Source organism: Hippopotamus amphibius, chromosome 5, assembly GCF_030028045.1.
Source record: "Hippopotamus amphibius kiboko isolate mHipAmp2 chromosome 5, mHipAmp2.hap2, whole genome shotgun sequence".
NCBI classification, from domain to species: domain Eukaryota; kingdom Metazoa; phylum Chordata; class Mammalia; order Artiodactyla; family Hippopotamidae; genus Hippopotamus; species Hippopotamus amphibius.
In genome coordinates this window covers 67,969,542-67,985,636 of record NC_080190.1, presented here as the reverse complement: position 1 = coordinate 67,985,636, position 16,095 = coordinate 67,969,542, and the positions used below count along the sequence as shown (strand labels likewise).

Sequence of the window (16,095 nt, the reverse complement as noted above, 5' to 3'; positions counted from 1 at the left end):
TTGAATTCATATTTCACAATACAATTTTTATTATTATTATAGCCATATTTTAAATGTAGGCCACTTACAATTACTTGAGAAATAATAATAATAATATAATGTCAGGACATGCTTTGAAAACAATCTGGAGGAAAATACACCAACTGTTAATAGTGGTTCTCTGGCAGAGAGAGAGAAGAACAGACTTTCACTTTCAACATTATTTAATACTGTGTGTTATTTTTATTCTAAGGGGGGAAAAGCAATAAAGAGTTTTTAAAGTAGGAAAACATTGAGACATTGGAAGATTTCGGTTACTAAGGGACAGAGTCCCCCTTCTTCAAATATTCAAATATCTTTGAAGCCTGCAAATCAGTAACAAAAATACTATTTCACAGGTCCTTAATTTAGTCTGAAATCTCTTTCTTCAGGGTCAAAGGGAAGTTAATAAAGGGTTGGCCTGAAACCATTACTGTTACGTGCACACAGAACTGGCATGAGCACCAGCCACAGGCTTTTGATCTCAGTGACACAATCTCTATAGCACAACCAGTCCTGCCTACATCACCCACACCTGCAGAGCAAGGATCTCTAAAAGTCAGATTTAGATAATTTTTAATGAGAGTGAGAAAGGTCTAATGTTTACTTACAAAAAGAAACCTATTCCATATTGTTAAATGTTTATTTTGGAATGCTGCATAAAAACAGGAAAAGTCCACTGAATCATAATCGCCAACATTCATTGAGTTCTTCCCACATGAAAGATACTCATGTAATCCTCACAGCAGACACGTGAAGTAATAATATACTATTAGTCCATCCATTTTACCTAGGAGAATGCTGACGCTCAAAGAGGTTGCCCAAAATCAACGAGCTCATAAGTGGGAGCTAGGAGCAATCCAGACAGACAAACCTGTGTTCATATGTACTACTCCCTCATGCTACCAAATCAGTCATTTCAGTGGCAGTGGTTGAGACTACATTTAGCAAACCAAAAAGCTGTATATACAAATTTAATTTCTTCTACCTGCAGTTGCTCTAAAGGCTTAGCCTTTCACCTTAATGAAATGTGTTTCAAAATCTGTCTAATATATTCTAGATTTTGGTCAAGCTAAAATCAGCATCAGGGTGAATTTTTGTTTCACATTTTAAAATAGTTTTATCAGTAACCTCAACCCTTCTCCAGGTGCATAAGGAGCAACTTAAATTTTCATAAAGTCATATCAATCTAAATTAAGTAAATGGATGTTTAAACAGATTTCAAAGCAATTTCTACCCTAAGGTTGAATCGTCTATCCACTGCAAGCCTGACAAGGGAAGATATTGATGTCAGTGTACCTTTTCATTTTAAACAATATTTACACAGCCCAGTGTTTCTCTGAACAGGAAGCCTTGAGGTAGCCCATACATGAGAACTCCCATCACTATGGCAACTAGAATGGCAATGATTGCGCAATGATTCATCATGTATCCTGAATAGAGATTGTTTGCTGGAGACAGAAAAACAACTCAAAACCATGCTTCACTGGTAAAGAACCCAGTTAAAGAATAACCTGTAGTGGTGGTTTTTTGTTTTTTTTTTTAAGTGTTTATCAAATTTTTATACTTTTATGCTAGGACATCTATCTTAATATTAACTCTAGTTTAGAGACATAATTAATATATCTCCTACAGAAATGTTCATGAATCCATTCTTTCACTCGTTCAGGAAATTATGTGCACAAAGTATCTGTCCTCCATGGCAGGTGCTGTGCTAGGTGTGAGGCATACCACTTTGAACAAGATAAGCAGGAGGCCAGCCTCACTGAGCTTCCAGTGTGACTAATAAATTGTCAACAAGAGGACAATAGGATGCACAGCTGGCCACCTGACATATGTGTAGGGTGCTCTGGGTAGCTGGGGCACACATGAAGCCCGGAGGAAGTGATGGCTAAGCTGAGACCTGACTCAGCTTAGGAGTACTACCCAACCAATCAAAAGCAGGGCAGGGAGGTGGGCAGGCCTTGGGGATGCCCACCAGGCAGAGAAAGCAACAGGTATAAAGGTCTAAAGAGTGGAGAGCAGAGCACATTAAGGAACCAAGGTAGCTGTGAGTGGCTGAAACATGGGGTTGTAAGTGTGGTGGTAGAGAGAAAATGAGGATGGAGAGAGAAGCAGGGAGAGCACAGCATGAAGGGGCTTGTACCTAAAGGCCAAGAAATGACAAAGAATAAACTATTGCTGCACATACAATATGGGTAAATATCACAGACATAAGGTAAAGCGAAAGAAGCTACACACAAAAGAGTATATACTGTATGATTCCATTTATATGAAATTCAAAACTAGGCAAAACTAATCAATGATGATAAAAATCCAAAAAAAGGGAAGGGTGCTGACAATGAACAAGACATGAAAAGGGACTTTTCCTGGGGTGGTGGAAATGTTCTACATCTTCATCTGGGCAGTGGTTAAACTGGTTGTATGTAGACAAAAAATTATCAAGTTTACGCTTTTGATTTGTTCACATTTCCTTAAACAAGTTATGCCGTAATAAAAAGGGGGGGAAATCAAATGAGCAATAGTAATAGTTAAGTATCTAATAACAAAAGATGACTTCATACATTGAAAAATGACCTGTTTATACAAATCAAAGGAATCAATGATTTCTATAGAAAATTAAGAGCTTTAAGATAAAGGGGAAAAAATTTGGGGGGGGGCCACAGCACATGGCATGGGATCTTAGTTCCCCAACCGGGGTGGAACCCATGCCCCCTATAGTGGAAGTGTGGAGTCCCAACCACTGGACTGCCAGGGAATTCCCAAGGGAAAAAAATGTTTAATGAAGAGGGGTTTGGTCTTACCATTTGTGAAATATGAAGTTATAGACAGATCTTAACCATAATAATTTCCTTATAGAAAAACCATATGTACATACATACTATACACATACGTATGGTATACACACATAGTAAACATAATCATCATCAAATTTCAGATAGTATTACCTACCCTGAGGATAAAATCAGGGTAGGAATAAAGAGACTTCAACTGCATCGGTGAAGTTTTAAGCTCGATGGTACATACATGGGCATTTGTTAATAGTATTCTTTGTACTGTTTTGTACCCATTAAATCTTTTATTTCTTTCCATAACTAGAAAGAAAGACCACTATTTTCAGTGTGAAGCAGTTAGAGGAGTGCTGTAGGGATTCAGGCATGAAACGATAATGGCTTACCTACTGTAGTGGCTGTGAGGATGGAGGGAAGAGGACCTCCAGAAGAGAGATGTGGAAGGTAAATCACCAGCATTTGGTAGTCAGTCAGATGTAGATGTGAGGCAGAGGAAGGTGACAGGTTTTTGCCTGACCAGCTGCATGGATGGTGGTGCCATTTATTGAGATGGGGAAACATAGAAAAATAAGCACAATTTTAAGGGATGAGAGAAGGGTGAATAATGGGTCCAGTTTTTGACAGAGCAACTTTGAAATGTCTCCAAAAGGAGATTTCCAAGAAGCAGTTGAAGCTACAGTCTGAAACTGAGGAATGAGAACTGAGTTAAGGATGGATTGAGAGCCATCAACAAATAGCTTATGATTGAAACCACAGACTTGGACAAAACTCCAGAGAAAAAGTGGGGAGTAAGCCCAGAAGACAGTTTAGAAAGGAACCTTAGGACAGAAGGGAAGAGGAGACAGAAAGAGCAGCACAAGAAGCAGGAGGGAAAGCTTAAGGGCATACATATCCTGGTAGCTAAGAAAAAGAAGTGTCAAGAAGATGCGCATGGTCAATAGTGCCAAATTCTGATGCAAGCTCAGGGAAGGTAAGGACTAAAGGGTGAGCATTAGATTTGGCAGCCAGGAAGTCCTTGGTGACTATTACAAGAGCCATTTCTTAGAAAGGTGAGGAGGAAGTCAGACTGAGATTAATTGAAAACTGGGAGAAAGGAGAGATACCAACCGTGAACTTCTTTTTCAGAAAGTTTGACTCTAAAGGGAAGGAGAGAGAGAGGGAAGGAGCAGGAAGGAGACAGGTTAAGGAAGGATTATTGGTTTGTTTGTATTTTTTCGAGCTGAGATACACAAAAGCATTTATCTATAAATTTATGATCATGAAATTTAAAATATAAAGAAAAAACAAAGGTATGAATATATTATTACATAATATATACAGACGTATTCAGGTCTTCAAAATGAAGAAATCACAGCAAGGTTCTCATCAAGACAACCACCTGGTTACAAACGTATTTAAGTCATGTTAACATTCAAGAACTGGTGAAATGAAGCATAAACTGGACAAATTTTAAACCATGAGGCAGCACATTACAGCAGAAAGATAAATGAATATTAAATGACTACTTTTAGGAAAAAGACCCTCCTCGGTTCCCTCCTCTCCTTCCACCCAATAATGCAAACACATGCTTTGGCATTGAATGAAAGAGTAATTTTGAGTGTAAACAGACAAAGGAAAATGAAGTTACTGTTCAACGGCTTTTTAGATCTCTGTGCTATACATTTTCATGAGAAACAGACATTATTAAATACTTACCAGCTTTGGAGTTTTCAGGATGCTTGTCGGGGTGACATTCCAGGGCCCTAACCTTAAATTCTGCGAGGATTTGTTCAACCTAAAACAAAAATCAATGTTTAAAATAAGGAATCCAGCTTGAATGGCATGAAGGAAGAAGTCAGGTGTCAGTCCTTCCCCAAAAAGCCGTGATCACCCCAACTTTTTATTTTGATCCCTGTATTTGCATTTTGACTTTTTACTCTAAGAAATTATTTTCTTAATAACAAGATTCAGAAAGTAGCCAATAAATGTTCCTATTCTAATAATAGTCTGTGATGACAATTTAACTTGCTACTATATTTCGATGATGGCCCAAGACACCTATGAATTCAATATATTTAAATGTCAAAAATGGTCAGATACCATCCCCTGCATAAGGCTGTTTCCTCCAGACACTGCCTCCCTCTCTGACAACTCTGGCATCCAGAACTATGCGCTGTCCACACCCCCTACGCACCCACCCACCCACATTCCTGTGCCTGCTTCTCCTGACAAAATCTCCTCCTCCAAACTCTCCAGCTTCCTGTTTCCCCTCAGCTAACTTCAATCCATTTTGAAGACCAGTTCCAAGGTCACCTCCTCTTTGTGAGATGTCTGCCCCAATGCTTCTTCATTTCTGGTCCACCCACCAACCTTACCCAGCTGCCCTCTGCTACCCTCCTGCCGTCCCCAGGTAAATATCTCAATCAGAATCCTCACCCCATCACCCTGAAGTGACCATTTATGTGCCTAGTTCCTAAAGGCAAAGATGAGTTTCTTTTGTATCCTCAGCACAAACAACGCTTGGCACAAAATATGCCAGTGATAATAAAAGTGTCAACTTGTATCTAATGGGAGGAAAAAAAAAACCCCAAGGACGTACAATTTCATGTTAATAAAAACTATTCAAAAAAAAAAAAAAGGTCAGATAGGCTTATCCTAAGAATATATAAAAGATGTGTTCACATATCTGAGTTCTTCAAAGGATGTTTAGCCACTATCCAGTATTCAAGATGACTATCCAGTTTATAAATTACCCATTATAAAATTCTTTCTTTCTGCCTTTTGGCCCTTTTCTTTTTTATCAAGAATTTCACAGTTAGGGTGGGGGATTAGATAAAGGTAGTCAAAAGGTACAAATTTTACAAAATTGTAAAGGTTTTTAAAATTAGTTATAAGTTATAAATTAGAAAGTTACAAAATAAATACTAGAGCTGTAAAGTACAACATGATAAATATAGTTAACACTACTATATGTTATGTATATGAAGAGTGTTAAGAAAGTAAATCCTAGGAGTTTTCATCACAAAGAAAAAAGAATTCTATTTATTTAATTTGGTATTTATGTAGGTGACAGATGTTCAGTAAACTTGTAGTAGTCATTTCATGATATATGTAAATCAACTCATTATGCTGTATACTTCAAACTTATACCGTGCTGTATGTCAGTTATATCTCAATAAAATTGGAAGGAAAAAATTTTTCACAATTTAAAAAAAAAGGATAAACCTGATAGTTTTGTTACAGTCTGGTTAGAGATTTTGACTGGGAAAACAGAGACTTCAGCCCAAACTAAACTGAGGTTTGAGGGCCATCTATGATTTTATTTGATTTCAGTCACCCATCTAATCCTTATTATCATGAATTATCAAGACTTGACTTTATTAATTATAATTGCAGTGTTAACAGTAGGATACAATAGTGGTTATGTGGCTCTTGGAATCTGATTGCTTTGTTTTAAATCCCAGCTCTGCCTTGAGACTTTAGGTAAGTTATGTAATTTCTCTGTGCCTAAATTTCCTCATCTTTACATGAATAATATAAGTCCAGCACTTAACACAAAGCCTGATCACAGTAAGAACTCAGTAATAGTAGTTATTATTAAATGTCAGTGGTTAAGTAACTTGAAGTCATTTAGCTTGTTACTAAAAAAGCTGAGTTTTTTGTTAACTAAGCAGTTGGAATTCAGTTCCAATAATCTTAACCACTGTTTGACATGGCCAAGTTCTTCAGACTTATGGATCTGTTGCCAAGTTCCATATTTACTATACACAAATTAGTGAAAGCAAATTACCTCTTGTTTGAGAAATGAATTCTCAAGTTCAGCTCAATATTGTCATAAGATTCATGGGAGAAACATTTTTATCAGCTCCACGTCATACTTAATCAATTCTCAAAAAATATCTTCACTTTTACAGTCAAAGACAGACTGTATTAGATATGAATATGTTTAAACCCCAGATTGATATCTCTATTCTTGTCTCGTTAAGTATGTACTGGGAAACTCTTGGAATAACAGGAAGAGGAGATTTCCTGGTAAGAACTGTAATTAATTATGTTTCCTCTTCCTGGGTGCTCCCTTTACCCCTTAGTCACCATAAAAAGAACAAGAAAATTGAGACTGGGACTTCTTTTTATATTTTAAATATTAAATATTTCAAAGAATCTAATAGTAAGCATTTTTAATTAACAAGTAATTTATTAATATTCACAAACTCTCTTTGAAAAAATTTCTATCAATACGGAATTTTTTTTAAAGCCTTTACTCCTTTTCCCCTAAGATAATAGAAACCTTCGACACATTTTTTTACACACTTATATACATATTTATGTATATACCTTGGCGGGGGGGTTAATAACACAAATGTATAAAGTTATACCTATCTATCAAAGATAGAAAGTTTGGAGATTTTGTTGTTGTTGTTGTTTTATTTTTTAATTCCTATCCCATCTTTAAAAATTAAGAATAGTCCATATCTGTCTTTCATTACTTTTCATAGTATTACTGTCACAAAGTTTATCATAAATCTCCTGTGTAGGGCTGGTTCTGGGTAAACTAACCAGTAAAGAGGCTTAGTTTGTCTTGGGCATGTTCTATTTATCTCCCGGCATCACTACCCCATGTGCCCAATGCCAAGTGCGGCCCATGGACAAGTGAGGCCCTCCATGTCAAGGTTCACTGAATTTTGCCTTCCTGACCCAATGTCCAATGGCCTGGAAAGCTGCCTATCCTATTGGCCAATAAACATGCAAAAAATGTTCAGCTTTATTCACAATTAAATAAATCAAAACATCCAAGGGATGATCATGACCAGTGTCGTTGAGGGTGCAAAGAAATGAACTCTCCTATGCTTTCCTGGTGAGGATGAACATGGTGCAAATTTTCTGGAAATCAATTGGAATATGCATATATACATAAATCCTTGGGAATTCCCTAGCAGTCCAGTGGTTAGGACTCTGTGCTTTCACTGCCCAGGGCCCAGGTTTGATCCCTGGTTGGAGAACTAAGATCGCACAAACCACGTGACATGGCAAAAAAATTTTTTAAATTAAAAATTTTTTAAAAATTTGTTTTAAATCCTTTAATTTTTTTTCATACTCTTTGATTCAACAATTTCAATTCTAGGAATTTGGCTAAGAGGATAATCAGAGGTGGGAAATGGTTTTAGTTATAAGAAGTTTCAATGAATAAAAAGTTATACATTTTAAACGAAAACCTATGTGCCTAGTAATAGGATATTTGTTAAAGTTAATTGTAATATAGCTATAGGATGGGATATCTTACAGTTACTAAAAAAATCATCTTGTAGTAGAAGACAATAATCTGAGAAATTTTATATAATGTATTCTATGAGAAAAGGTAGCTACAGAGCATTATGTACAGTATAAAATCTTAATGTTTTCTCAAAAGGAATTATGTAACATATATGTATATGTGTGTATGTAAAATAATAATAATGATAATAATAGCTAAGATTTATTGAAACCTACTATGCGCCGGGCACTGTTCTAAGTACTTTATATAGAGCATCTCATTTAATTCCCATAGCAACTCTATAGGTACTACTATTATTCCCATTTTGCAGATTAGGAAACCAAGACAGGAAAGTTAAGTAATTTTCCCAAAGTCACAGGGCTACTAAGCGGCAGAGCCAGGATTTCAACTCAGTCTGACTCCAAACACATATAAAAATAAACATATAAATATTTATATGCACACACATGTACTTACATAATACATAAATATAACATATATGCATGCATAATTGGCATGCATCTGTCATACTCCCAAACATTACGCATTTGAGTTCGCATTTTTCCCTGTGCTCTCTTCATACTCCTTCTTTATTGAACATATATTAATTTTAGAAATTAAATTTTAAAACTTAAAAAACTTACATTTTCCATATCCTAACAGCACAGTATTTTGCTCTGTGCCAGGAAATACTCGTGTGCAATAGGGACTAATTTGATTCCCACTTGAATGGATCTTCTCCAGCTTTCCCCTGGCCACACAAATGCCCTCTATCTGTCCCTCCACGCATCTAAATTTTGACTGAGTAAGATTGTTTCATGCCCCATCTCTTCTCTGAAGGCTCTTCAGACATTCTTTCCTTAATTCCTGTTGCACTTATAGACAGTACCACGTAGCACAGTACTTATTTGTCCTGGAATTGTTTCCTGTGCATTAACTTTAGCTCCTCGACTGGATGCCAAGTTCCTTACACACTCACACCACGTCTCACTTTTTGTTTTGTTCTCCCCTCATCACTTCTAGTACTGGACTGATGTCAAATGTTGAATGAATACTTGATTATAGACTGACAGATATTCTTCAAATAACATGACTGTAGTATAATAGGAGCTTTCTGAAAATGTGATTTATTCATTAAAAGAATGAATTGATTCAAGTGATGGAAATGTATATGCTACAGAATATGTTGCATAAAAGAGAAGACCCATTTTAATAAGTGGGTTGATTAACATCCATCATTCCAATTTACAAAAAACTGACTTTTTCCCACAAAATGACAGATATTAGTAATACCCCTGAAACAGATTTCACGAGAGATCATCCTACATCATTCTAATGAAATGATAACATGAGCTATAGAAGTGATTTGAGCCACAAAATATACAATGGTAGTATTGGGTTATAATCCATAGAACACAATAACTATCTATTAATCCACAGGGACAAAAATAGTTGAATAAATAAGTAAATATGGGAGAAGGGGTAGCTTTTCTTTACAGAAGAATTCCAAGTAATAAATGTAAATGGATGAGGAAAATAGAAAGTCACCATTAGGCAAACACCATAACAATAACTTTTACAGGCAAGACTCACCAAAGGATGCTGAAACAAGTGGGTGAAAGTTTTAGGAGAAACACTGTGGTCTCAACTGTCACTGGACTTCCCTGGTGGTGCAGTGGTTAAGAATCTGCCTGCCATCATCAGAAAATCTACAAAGAGTAAATGCTGGAGAGGGTATGGAGAAAAGGGAATGCTCTTACACTGCTGGTGGGAATGTAAACTGATATAGCCACTACGGAGAACAGTAAGGAGGTTCCTTGCAAAACTGAAAATAGAACTACCATATGACCCAGCAATCCCACTACTGGGCATATGCCCTGAGAAAACCATAATCCAAAAAGACATGCACTCCAATGTTCATTGCAGCACTATTTACAATAGCCAGGACATGGAAGCAACCTAAATGTCCATCAACAGATGAATGGATAAAGAAGATGTGGTACATATATACAACAGAATATTACTCAGCTGTAAAAAGCAATGAAACTGGGACATTTTTAGAGACATGGATGGACCTAGAGACTGTCATACAGAGTGCAGTGAGTCAGAAAGAGAAAAACAAATATCATATATTAACACATATATGTGGACTATAGAAAAATGGTACAAATCAACCGGTTTGCAAGGCAGAAATAGAGACACAGATGTAGAGAACAAACATATGGACACCAAGTGGGGAAAGCGGGGAGGGTTGGGGAGGGGAATGAATTGGGAGATTGGGATACCAAATTGTACACTCTAAATATATGCAGTTTATTGTAAAAAATTAAAAATTAAAAAAAAAAAAAAAGAATCCGCCTGCCAATGCAGGGGACACGGGTTTGATCCCTGGTCCGGGAAGATCCCACATGCCTCAGAGCAACTAAGCCCGTGCGCCACAACTACTGAACCTGTGCTCAAGAGCCCACGAGCCACAGCTACTGAGCCCGTGTGCTGCAACTACTGAAGCCCGCACACCTAGAGCCTGTGCACCACAACGAAGAGTAACCCGTGCTCACCACAACTAGAGAAAGCCCACGCACAGCAAAGAAGACCCAACCTAGCCAATAAATAAATAAATTAATAAAACAAATATTGCCCAAAAAAACAAAGAACTGTCACCAATATATTTGTTAACCACAAAAGGGAAAATAGTAACCCTACACTGCAAAAACCTGGCAGAAGAAACTGACACACACATCTTAACCAAATGATCAAGGTTAGTAAGCCATATCTATATCATGCACCCCTGAAATGATACACCGAGAAAGGCACACCATCACTCCTGGGGTGTTCTTTCCAAAAGCACATAAACTCACTCTAATCATGAGAAAAGATCAAACAAACCAAAATTGAGGGACATTCTACAAAACAACTCACCACTACTCTTCAAAGTGTCCAGGTCTCAAAAGAAAAGGTATGAAAAATTGTTATTTTGGGGGAAAATAAGGGAACAGGACAACAAAGTTCAATAAAGGATCCTGGCTTGGATCTTGGAAGAGAAAAGGGGCATTAGTAGAAAAACTGAAATTGGAAGGAGCCTTATACTTTAGATCAGGGGTTGACCAACTCTGGCCCACAGGCCACATCTGGCCCACCACCTGTTTTTAAAATAAAGTTTTATTGGAAGACAGTCATGTCATTCATTTGCATGTTATCTATAGCTACTTTCTCACTATGGCCGAATTGAGTGGTTGGGGCAAGGACCATAAATCCTGCAAAATCTAAAATATTTGCTATCTCAGGGCCAGCACCAACTTGAGACAAGCAGGGACTTCCCTGGTGGTCCAGCAGTTAAGACTCTGCTCTCCCAGTGCAAGGCTCATGGGTTCAATTCCTGATTGGGGAACTAAGATCCCAAATGTGGCACAGGCCAAAAAAACACAAAGATAAGATAAGCAGAACACCTGGACTCAAGGAAGTATTCACTCTCTCTCAGGTCTCTGCACTCGCAGAAACCCTGAGAGTTAGTGCCTCCTTAAATTTTGCATCCTAAGCACTCTGCTTGCCTCAGCCTAGCACTGACCCTGTCTATCTGTTCCTTTACAAAAAAATGCTTGGTGACCACTGGTTGAGTTAATACTATTGTACCAAGTTTAATTTTCTGATTTTGATAATTCTACTACCATTAAATATGATGTTAACATTAAGGGAAGCTGGGTGAAGTGTATACAAGAGCTCTCTGTATTATTTTTGCAACTTTTCTATAAGTCAAAAGTTATTCCAATATAGGTGAAGCAAAGAGGATTTGTGGAGCAGAGAAGCTACTCTCTATGATACTCTAAAGGTGGATAAATTCTATTATATATTTATCCAAACCCACAGAACGTGTAAACCCAAGAGTGAACCATAATGTAAACTATAGACTTTGGGTGATTATGGTGTGTCAGTGTAGGTTCATCAGTGCTAACTCTGGTGGAGATGTGGATAATGGGAGAAGCCATGCATCAGTGGAGGGGGCAGGTATATGGGAAACATCTGTACCTTGCCCTCCATTTTGCTATGAACCTAAAATTGCTCTTTCAAAAATTCTATTAAAAATAATTTCAAAATAAAATATTTTAAAAATACTGTGGAAGAAAAAATACTGTGAATTGTAGAATAGGGTGAATTTACGAAGTTCCAAGTGTACAGTGTTACTGTGAGGCCAAACAACACCCACAACCACAACAACATCCTATGTGCCAGGCACTATTCTAAGCACCTTAGGTATCATGTCTCATTTAATCCCAACAACACCTCCGTGAGTGGGTACTATCATTATCCCTATTTGCAGATTAGGAAACTCAGCCATAGAAAAGTTAAATAATTTTCCCAAGATCACACAGCCAATAAATGGTTGAGATTTAAACCCAGGTGGTCTGAAGTCAATAAGAAGGAGAACTAGAGGGACTTCCCTGGTGGTGCAGTGGTTAAGAATCCACCTGCCAATGCAGGGGACACGGGTTAAATCCCTGGGCCAGGAATATCCCACATACCTCAAAGCAACTATGCCCGTGCACCACAACTACTGAGCCTGTACTCTAGAGCCCGCGAGCCACAACTACCAAGCCTGTGTGCTGCAACTACTGAAGCCCACGGGTCTAGAGCCCATGCTCTGCAACAAGAGAAGCCACCACAATGAGAAGTCTGAGCACCGCAAGGGAGAGTAGCCCCCACTTGCCACAACTAGAGAAAGCCTGGGAGCAGCAACGAAGACCCAATGCAGCCAATAAATTTAAATAAATGCATAAATTTTTTTTTAAAAAGCTACCTCCTCAGGAAAAAAAAAAAACTAGAAAAAAAAAAGATGTTTCCATTTATTGAGTTTATGCTCAGTTTTCAAGTCCATGAAATCTTGAAATGAGAAAGTTTTCTTATTACTACTGAAACAATGACCAAATATTTAAAAAATCAATAAAGATCCACACACGAGAGGATGCCTTACACCACTCGTGTGTGTTGTATGCATCAATAAGGACTTTAGATTTTATAGCATGTGTCTTATATGTAAAATCTGATATAGGGAGAAAAAGGTAACTGATTTGGGCTCAAATTTCAGTAAATGTTTTTGAACAGGGATATTTGCTACTCAATAGCATGGAAATCCTTCCATGGCCTTATATATGTCATTTAATTTCCAACACACGCTTTTAAGTGTAAGAACTGTGTACTAAAGCAGAAGAATTACGTGTGTTAACTAAATTGTTGTAAGTAGAGTCAAAATATCAAGTTTCTTTGAAATTATAACTACTAAATTGCTTTTGGATAGGAACAGTTCTCGTTAATTTTTTAGATCATCAAATCAAGGAATATTTGAAGTAAAGAAAATCCATGCAACACAAATCAAGTAAAGGAAATGTCACAGTAATACTCAAAAAAAAGCACTAAAATATCTTTAAATAAGGATACATATAAAAAGAAGGGAAGGGGGGAATTCCGTGGCAGTCCAGTGGTTAAGACTCCATGCTTCCACTGCAGGGGGCATGGGTTTGATCCCTGGTCGGGAAACTAAGATCCTGAAAGCCAAGTGGCATGCCAAAAAAAAAAAAAAGAGGGGAAAGATATATATAAAAAGAATTGACAAAATTGTGACAGTTCATTTCATTTTAAATAAATGACTGTTATCTACACATGCTATGCCATTGACAGAATTAGTAAAATACATCCAGGAAAAGGAAGGTCAAGATAATGCTTTTATTCTCCTTTTAATATATGCTACACTACACACAGAGAAGTATGGCTATAACTGGTAACCACAAAATGAAAGTATTATGTGCATTATAAATAAACAATGGGATCATTTTTTTTAGTCTATTCAAAATTAATCTTTCTTTGTAGACTAAAAAGACAATAACATAACTACAAAAGACTGACTCAATGGGTCAAGAGATTTATTAAGGGGATATTACAACCTTTACTTTATAACCTAGCATGACAATATTTTTTAAAAATCCAAATTGTGAAACTTTTCAAATTAAATTATGTTCCTTTGATTTAAATAGTTCCTTCAAAAATTTTTGGCAAGAGTATAATCCAAAGTATGAATAACACATTATAAGCTTTCTCAATTGCTATAAGCAAACCTCCACTAAAGTAAACAAGAGTAACTTATTATCCTAAAGGAGAAATGTGCAACTAAAAGAGATTATAACCTGTTTTGTGTTGTGTGTTTAACTACAAGGTACCTAAGATAACTTCCTCAGAGTGATGAAGATAGAGATTTTAATCCTTTATGTGCAATAGTCCCCAAACAAAACTAAGTACATTTTATTACTTAACTCCAGCCTTATGAAACAAAGATGAATAGAAAAATAATTTGATTTAAAATATTTTAAAATTAATAGCTATATTTTAGTACTAAAATAAAATAAATATTTTAATAAATGTTAGATAAATATAAAATAATATGAACATATTTCATAATATAATTGAAATATATTTCATATTCATCTCAACAATAGTTAAAATATTTTAAAAACTGTAAATAAAATATTTAACAATAAGAGAATAATCACTTGTGGTGCAATAGTAAAATGAAATATTATGCAATCATTAACATATGTATGAAGAATCTTTAGTTACATGGAGAAATCCTTGCTATAATGTTAATGGGTAAAAAGTAAACATATCTTCAAAAATACATATATAGGAAAAAGACTGGAGATTAATATATTAAACATTAAATAGTGTTACCCTTGGGAGGTAGAATTATAAATGAGCTTTCCATAATTTAAAAAACTTCCGTGACCTTTATAATTATCTATGGGGATCTTTAAAAACATTGTTCCATTATAGATCAAATGAACAATTAGAGTTTTCACACATTTTGTTTCAGAAGCCACACTTTAAAGAAGTAATTGCTGTGCTCGCTTCGGCAGCACATATACTAAAATTGGAACGATACAGAGAAGATTAGCATGGCCCCTGCGCAAGGATGACACGCAAATTCATGAAGCGTTCCATATTTTTTAATAAATAAATAAATAAATAAAATTTTAAAAAAAAAGTAATTGCTCTCACACAATTTGAAATATTAATATAAAAGGATGTTTCTTGGTTTATATAATTTAACTGCTCACATAAAACTACGTATTTTAATAAAACATTTTAAAATCACTAATTTCTAGAAAATTACATCTCATCTCAATTACAGTGTAAATTACAATAATAAGGATATAGCTTATGTATACTATGAAACACTGCCAACAGCAATTACAATAAAATTTCAAATATGTATTTTTAGTATATTTGAAATAGAGTCTATGGACATGTGCCAGAATACACATATTCAATCAGAAGCTTCCATAAAATTGAAAGAGGATACTATTCAAATAAAGGCCCAGCACACATTTAAGTCCTTAACTTTCTCTGACTCAAAAGTGCTTTAAAATAACACAAGATTAGGTTTTTAGGCAAGATGAGTTCAAAATTAAAACCTTAAATAAAAACTTGAAATACTATTGTGAAAAAGAAAGGCATTATTCACTGCCTTACCGAAGACAGTTCATCACATCCCAGTAATGTGTAGTAATCTTCAGTATCTTCCAACCTGTAATTCAGTATCGCGTCCATTTTAATTACTAAATCAGCTTTTCTTCCCTCTGAAACAAGAGGCACAATGAACTGCGAATTAACAGGAAAAGCCTTATGAGATCTGGTTTACAGTAGCTCGTTCCAAACGGCAATAACTAGATTTAAGACTGGCCACAGTTAACACACCAGATGTCATCCTAGACCTTTGTAAACTCTAGCTTTCATTGGCTGTTGAAACGAGAGCAAAGAATAGCCCACGAGCAGAACTGTTGCAGTGCTGCCTGGGATCTGTAGTTTGAGTTTGAGTGATAGAGATGAACCATTCCTTTTAGGAGCTGACAAAGACTATCCAATTTTACACACTCCCCAAATTGCCCATCTTTTCATCTCCTATATATTTTTATCTTTTTCCTTTTTTTTTAAAGGTATAGAAAAAAATTTGAAGCACTATGGTAAAATCTTAGGATTTGCTAAATATGAGTAGTAGGCACTTTTCCGAGT

The 16,095-nt window shown here is 36.1% G+C and overlaps 1 protein-coding gene and 1 non-coding gene across 2 annotated transcripts in view; one reads left to right on the top strand and one right to left on the bottom strand.

The window, feature by feature from the left end:
- DNAJC12 (DnaJ heat shock protein family (Hsp40) member C12) overlaps positions 1 to 15,796 on the bottom strand; it is a 34,746-nt gene extending 18,950 nt beyond the window's left edge. The window contains exons 1-2 of the mRNA XM_057737184.1: positions 15,556 to 15,796; positions 4,506 to 4,584 (exon numbers count right to left, since the gene is read on the bottom strand). Coding sequence (XP_057593167.1) covers positions 4,506 to 4,584; positions 15,556 to 15,633 — 157 coding nt within the window. The 5' untranslated portion in view covers positions 15,634 to 15,796. The remainder of the gene's footprint in view (positions 1 to 4,505; positions 4,585 to 15,555) is intronic.
- LOC130854631 (U6 spliceosomal RNA) lies at positions 14,924 to 15,030 on the top strand. The gene has a single exon (XR_009054080.1). It is a non-coding gene; the product is annotated as a U6 spliceosomal RNA (small nuclear RNA).
- Positions 15,797 to 16,095: the final 299 nt, after the last annotated feature.